This window comes from Cimex lectularius, unplaced genomic scaffold (assembly GCF_000648675.2).
Source record: "Cimex lectularius strain Harlan isolate CLEC.00 unplaced genomic scaffold, Clec_2.1 scaffold32, whole genome shotgun sequence".
NCBI lineage: Eukaryota > Metazoa > Arthropoda > Insecta > Hemiptera > Cimicidae > Cimex > Cimex lectularius.
In genome coordinates this window covers 3088305-3096039 of record NW_019392689.1, presented here as the reverse complement: position 1 = coordinate 3096039, position 7735 = coordinate 3088305, and the positions used below count along the sequence as shown (strand labels likewise).

Below are 7735 nucleotides of genomic sequence, written 5' to 3'. Positions count from 1 at the left end.
GATAGATAGATAGATAGATAGATAGAGAGAGAGAGAGAGAGAGAGACGTCAAGAAAAAATTAGAATATACCACTCATTAATTTATACATAAATAATGAAGTGAAAGTGAAAGAAGGTTAAGAAAGATAGAGAACAGTAAGATAGAGAGATACATAGAGAGATAAAGAGAAAGAAATAGGAAGAGAAGTGTGGAAGGTAGAAGAGGAAGTGAGAGAGAGAGAGAGAGAGAGAGAGAGAGAGAGAGAGAGAGTGAGAGCAAGAAAGAGGGACATAGTGAGATGGTCAGTCCCCCCCCATCCAGTACGATGTAATCTCAGGATTTCTGAATTCCGACCACAGTTTTAAGTCGGAAACAAGACATTATAATGTTGAATAAATAGAGATCGCTATGGGTCTTGGTGGACAATCGGAGACCATGCGTAGTAGACATATAATCTTTATTTTTTTCTTTACCAAATTTCACTAGTTTATCATTGATAGTAGTTAATCAGAACGTTCCATATTTATTGGAATTGAAGAAAGAGAAAAGAATATGTAAAAGGAAACTATGATAAACGTTCTCCGTTTTGTTTATTGTGAAGATACAACGGTCAAAAAGCAAGAAAAGTGACTGAGGGAAATAGCCAACATGCTCCATACGAAGCCCCTCAACTAGAGCGCTCCATTGTTGACTAAACTGATAGCGGTTAAGTTATAACAGACAGATAGACATATTAACCACTAACAAAGATATCTTTTTACGATTTAGATATTTTCTAAATTTTTCAGATTTACCCACCATTTTTGTGCACTCATGATAGAATTTTTGCTAGGATGACTGATTACAAACAGACATGGACAGTCAGAGGGGAAGTACGCTTTTATGAAAAGTTTAAAAAATATGTCTTATTTTATAAAATTTATCACTCGTAAAATATATTTTTTTACATTGTACAAAAAAAATAAATACAAGAAAAATAAATAAACCTATATTTACAGAGATCACAATCTAAAGCAGCACGTGTTTTGTGCAATAATGTAAAAATACTATAATTTCTATAAAAAGAATAATAAAATATATTTTTGTATACCATAAGTGACGATATGTACAAAATAAAAATCCCTTTTATTTACATTACCCCGATTTTTAAAGCTTGTATATGACTTAGCAGTTGTTGTTTTTTTTTTGTTTTTTTTTTCGTGCACACAGTTATTGTCTAAAAGGGTCATCGCCCACCGAAAAGGCAAACACCTGTGAAGATATGATTACATGTTATTATCCTTGTAAATCTTCTTATTTCTTCGTTGAAGCTGAATGAAGAACTGAGTTGGAACTTTAGTATTATTTTTGCCAAATAAATAACGTCTTTTAACTCGATTTGTTCGGTCAGTAAATTAGGACTGAGATATTTAACTAAGAAGAGTTGAAACATGGACAAGAAGTTTGTTTCAAATCCAGTGCTATTTTCTTTCCAGAAATCGTGTTTTGTCGCAGCCATTGCCAGTTCGGTGAGCTGTACAACTCATTGTCAATACGCCAGTTCCGTTCCTCCCCAAGGTCTATATGGTTTTTGCGGCGTGGAATAGTCCTGGTAGGGCGGAGGCTGGTGTGGTATCTGGTGGTACGTCTGGTAATGTTGGTACGTCGAAGGGGCGGCCGGTGTGAGCGGCGTGAGGGTAGAACTTGTCGATGGTGGCTGCGGCGAGATTTCGCAGGCGTTGCTGCCGGAACTCTCAAAGGAGGAATTACCGGAAGCGGAGGATGCGGAAGTGTCGTGCTGCGGCTGCGTTTGATACGGCGGCCAAGGTAAAGGCGGCTGCTTGGAAAGTTCTCGCTGCGCGGCGAAACACTGCAGATGCGACATCAGCCGCAGCCGCAGTGGGTCCTGGTGGTCCAGACCTTCCACAGTGCCCAGATACCTGGCAACTTCGGTCACGCACTCTCGGAACCCGATACTGTGATAATCCATCGCAATTTTTGTCGGGTCGTACATGCTGTCCAAACCTGAAACATCGAAAAGACATCCTATTAGCACTGAATATGAACAAATTAATGTATGGATTCACATGGCACAACGCTTTATTAAATAAGATTTTCATATCACACCTAGTAATAAAATAAAATGTTCATTTCTATTACTTCAGAACAAAAGAGAAATTTTATTTACCAATGTAAATACATAGCGATTTGGTGGAGTTTCTGACTAGCGACACTTACCTCCGGCTGGTAAAATTATAAAGATGTTTTTATTATTTACATGACATTATTTGCTCTTGCGGGGAACATATTAGTTGCCAAACCCCAGTTAAAATGGCTAAGTTAGAGGAGAGCGTTCTTTATTCTCATATGTATGGACTTGTCGTCCAAGTAATAATTGCCTATTTGGCATCAGTTGTACTGTAATAGCTTCGCATTGCTTCAAAAATGTAACGGCTGTATCTCTGATGTAATCCAGCACGTGCTACGTCCTATTAACGTGTCTGTCGCACTGTGCAGTTCCGATATGCGTATATATCGGGGCGAATCAATCGCAAGTCTCTAAAACTTGTGCTTAGAGATATTAGTCCAGGATGTGAGATTCCAGGAGGGAAACGAGTACAGGAGAAACGGCCTGGCCACCACCTTGTACAGAAGAAGAATATTGTCATGCTCCAACTGGACTGGCGACAGAGTAGGTAGTAAGGTAACGTACACGGATTGTTGTTCCTGTTCACTTTATCACTAAAATGGGGAATGAAAGTGTTTACGGTCCTATATCACTCAAGATATTTGATCGATGTAGCATTGCACCCGTCTTTGTTTTTTTGCTGTTTTTTATTGATTGTTATTATTTCACATTATTTTGAATCCTCCAAGAATAGGAAATCCTACATGTCAAACATGATGCAAATTGCATGACTCATTGCTTTTCAAATGTTCACTCTCGGTCGAAAGTGTACTGAAAGTGGGATTAGATCGCTTTCCAATTAGCCGTACGTAATTAACTACATGTTTACTAAGTTAATCAAGTCGGAAAATACGATCTTCTGGGTCGAACGAGCTATATTGCATCTCCATATAAATTTGCTAAAATTACAAACATTAATCCGACTTGGAGTTCAATAACATTTAGAAGCACCCCCATTGTCGTTGCGAAAAAATGGGATAGTAGGTACTTGGACGTGAAGGAAAAAACATCAATCTCCCGTTTTGGACGTCAGACACTCGATCCGGGATTACGTTATTGTTGCAACATAATACAAATTGCCAAAGGGCAAACAGGCCAAAACAGAACAAACTAGAAAAGAGTGGTTTCGGATGAAGAAGAGGCACAGGTAGCACAGAGAATTTTCCCCCACAGATTTATATTTTTTTCAACCTGTTTCGTTTGGGGTTGGTTTTTTCTTGTATACCTCGGCCCGTTTCCGGCTTTTACATCATTTTGTCAGGTAGCAACCCGTTCCGGAAACTTTCGATTTCCTGAGTTAGCGGGTTTTGGTCTGGATCCGTTAACTGGCAGCACCCTCTCACGCGAAGGGGTTCCGCATTTGGGGGAGCATAATATCATACACATGAATCCTCCCGTTCATTCATAGTCGAGTCCTTTCATGAATCCCGGTCTTTCATCATGAATTCGAAGTGTAAATGGGCGAGGGCGTTTTTCTCAGTGGGTCAAATTTCTCGTTTGAAACGGATTAAACCAACGGATTACACAAACTCATTATAACATTTCGTAATGAGTACATTTTTTACTCAAACAAATACTGAATGAGACATTTTTGTTTATCCAACATCTTCTTCTATTGTTATTCCTTTCAAATAATTGACCAGGAACGAAAATGCTAACTGCTATTAACACTGAAATTACTTCCTACTGTAATACTTTCCTTATATGCAGATTTCTTACATATAAAAAGAAAAATATTTCTCTTAATTTTCTTGGGATCATTAAAACGCATAATTAACATTGCTGTTTTCATAAATTATTTGCGTCATAAATTAGTAAGAACTTAAGAACTTTGTAACTTGTCCTTCTTCTTATAGAGATACACATTGATTTATAGATAGATAGATAGATAGATAGATAGATAGATAGATAGAGAGATAGAGAGAGAGAGAGAGAGAGAGAGATAGAGAGAGAGAGAGAGAGAGAGAGAGAGAGAGAGAATATATACTTATACATATTTATATAATTTATATTTCCTTTGTTTTCGAAAATAGGTCTACAGCACAACTATGAATTCTTACATATATTTATGATTACACCTCTTTATTTTCATCATGATGAGCTTCATAAGCTAATAAAAATTTATTTGAACAAATTTATCATTTTTTTACATCATGCTTCTTATAGAGAGACAGAAATAGTTAGATTGATTGATGATACAGACACTCAGAGAGAGAAAGAGAGAGAGAGAGAGAGAGGGGGGGGGAAGAGAGAGTGAGAGGGCGAGAGAAAATATATACTTATACATAGTCTAAAACAGGTCTTATGAGATTAAGTTTTACAAATAAAAAACATTGTGTAAAACGTAATTATGACCGTATTTAAAAAAATTTGTTAACTTAAAATTGTTTATTCTTATTATGTGACCATCAACCATTGACAAAAAAAAAGTATTGCACAATACATTATTTTTAACGTAGGTAACAAAAAGTATTCCCACATCCTTGAATGGATTAGCTGCAGAATTGGGAATATATGTTCCTATTTCCTTCTCAAAACAAAATTGTTTATGTTTCTATTCCTGTTAGTCGTGATGTAAAACCAATAGGCAAAAATGTCGAGAAACATTGCCGTGTGAACAATAACAAGATGTAAATCAATCGAAAACAATCTATTGTGCTGTGCTAATGGCGCGTCAGAGCATAAAAAAGCGGGAGGGGAAGCCGATGAGAAAAAGGAAATAAAACCTTATTTGTTGTCGTGCAAATATGAGTCTCCCTTGGTCAGATAAGTAGTATCACGAACTAGGGAGGGGGAGCAGAGGGCAGATGTCGGGTATTCGTGGGAAGTGGGTTCCGGCCCGAGTTCTCACCCCTACTCGAACCACCCCAAGTTCACACGCCCCAGATCTAAGGGTAGCTCGCAACCCGTTCTTAAGTAGAGGATTTCTGCAAATAAAATTTCACGGGTTAACTTTCGAACTCTGTTCGTCGCCCTTCATAAGTTCGAAAAAGGAAAATGTACCAAAATTGGAAATCAGAAGTACAAAACAGATAGACAATTGAAATGTTGATTCATATTAGATCTGCATTGTCCTAACTTTTTCAAAATGTGTTTGTTCAAAATAGAGCAAATTGGGTATATTCACGTCTGCTGGTTACAACTACACTTAGATAAGCCTCCCTCCGTCACTCACTCTCTCTCTCTTTCTCTCTCTCTCTCTCACTCTCTCTCTCTCTCTCTCACTCTCTCTCTCTCTCTCTCTCTCTCCTCTGTTTTTATGGATAAATGGATAAACAAAAATTTTTTTAATGTATACGTGAATATGAATGTAAAGTATTATTAACAACCAATAGATATGATTTAATTATCATTTCTTTCCTGTAATTTGAAAACTAATCAATCAATTTTTGCTCATGATAATACTGAATTATATTATGCGCTGTCTACATGATCGTCTGCTGATGGTTAATTTTTGTTACATTCGATTATTTTTAGTATACATTAATTAGATTACTCAGTTAAGTAATATAAATTTGCTATTAATAAAATGTTAAATTAATATTATTATTAATATAATATTCATGTGTAGCCTTTCCAAAACTAAGGTAAAAGCAATATTGGTAACATTGGGGTGAGGTGATGAGCTCAATAGAAGTTGCTAATGAGTCTTGGTCAGTCAAGTCTCCCTGAATATTTTGATCAGAAGGGTTCTTTTTGTTATGAATTTTTTAGACGTTTTTCTATAAAAACTGCTAGATTGAACATAATATATATACATTTTTTACCGATTTCATGAAGTGGACATGGCCATTAATCGTCTAACTGAGCGTAATAAATGTGAGAAAAAATTTCACAGGATAAAGTGCAAATGGCAGAGTAGAGAAAGGAAGGCTGATGTCCGTCGACGCAGAAACGTCAAACCCGTACGGCAGCTACCCTCGACTTGGTCAAGGGCAGGGGGCACCTGTTGCGCGGACACATGGCCTCGCTTCCTCTTCCGGCATGAGAGTTCGGACGTTCCCACGGCCCTCCCGTTGGTACCTGCACCCTAAATGTACCAATCAACATGAAATTAACAGGACTGATAGGGTCCCGCGAGAGTGACGATGACTCAATCCGGAATCAAAATACTCGCTGACAGTTTCAGCACAATCAGTTTCTTTTTTTGTTATCTGGGCACAGTTTTCAAAAATTCATATGATGACTTTCCACATGGCAAACACTAATGAAAGTTATATCAAAAATTTAAAAATTTGAAACAGTTAGCACAAATTACGGCTCAAGATCTTTGTTTCGTAAGAATTGAGATTTCAACATCTTAAGATTGATTAAGTTGAATTGTTCAATAACAATGAACATTGCATCAACTTAGTTTTTGTTGTAAAATAAATGAGATGGTTCCTAAATAATCCCAGTCGCAAGTCATTGTCCCCGATGTTAGGGAATAGGGAAAATTCGAGAGGGAGTTGAAGACTTTCAAATTATTAATATTCTTTGTCATATGAAGAAGGTTGTAAAATTGGCATGTCCAAGTTTGATAATTTACCTTTGCTGTGGAGGTTTTTCAGGTGGTCGACCGTCATCTGGAGTATTTCTGCTTTTTCCAATTTCGCGGAGCCCTGTTTTTCAAAAGCGGACGGCACAAGGCGTCGCAATTCCAGAAGCGATGTGTTGATCCTGTCCCTCCTCCGTTTTTCAATGATGCCGCGCCGTTTTTTCCTGCTCAACATCTGACAGGAGTCGGCGTCGCCGGGGGAGGAGCACCTGAAATCGGTCAAAAATTATTATTTTTTTGTATAGTTTGGAGTGAGGGCAAAAGGAAGTATGCAAAACCGGTAACTGCCCGGAGTAAACACCCGCTACCTTTACCACTTATCAATCAACCACGCTTTTTCCCAGCGATGTCCGAACAGTTGACGTTTTCAATCATCAGCCTTATGTCAACCTGGCACAAAACCCTACGGCACGTACTTTTTTCAGTGGTGACGCCGTTGTTAAAAAAGAACTACCATAATAATGCTTATTCAGTATCGCTCTAAAACCAGAAATTGCCATAGGCTTGCAGGAAGAGATCCATTCAATACAAACTTAATCAAAAATAACAAAACAATAAATTAAAAATTTCTTATTTTATGACTGGGGAAATGCAAAAAATTGTGCGCATATAATAGCAAAAATGATTTTCAATTTAATTTTTCCAAACAGTGCCCAGTTTGAATAAGCAATGACTGCCAAAGATTTATCTCAAGATTTATCAATCAGCATAGCAGAAAAATAATGCTTAATAAAATAACTAAATATATTAGCAAAAATAAACATCTCTTGGTCTGGTGCAAATATTATGCAGGTTTTGAAAAGGCAGTCAAAACTATTTTTATTGTTTATAAAATAAAGAAAATTTATTCGAAATATTTTCCAACACAAGCTATACATCTTTGCCAACGTTTAACAAGCGCTTTTATTCCGCTGACATAAACATCTTTATTTGGACAGTCAATAAAGCCTTGGAAGGCGTTTTCGGCTTCATTGCGTACTCTAAAAATGCTATCCTTCAGGAAGTGATCAAAATGCCTAAAATACTGGAAGTCTGTAAGTGAGAGGACGGG

The 7735-nt window shown here is 37.2% G+C and overlaps 1 protein-coding gene across 1 annotated transcript in view; it reads right to left on the bottom strand.

Annotated features, from left to right (window-relative positions):
- Window positions 1–1076: 1076 nt before the first annotated feature.
- Window positions 1077–7735, bottom strand: part of LOC106671970 (hairy/enhancer-of-split related with YRPW motif protein-like) — a gene marked incomplete at its 5' end in the record, with an annotated part of 9109 nt that continues 2450 nt past the window's right edge. Inside the window, 2 exons of the mRNA XM_014402998.2 lie at window positions 1077–1984; window positions 6676–6893. Of these exons, the coding sequence (XP_014258484.1) occupies window positions 1509–1984; window positions 6676–6893 (694 nt within the window). The remainder of the gene's footprint in view (window positions 1985–6675; window positions 6894–7735) is intronic.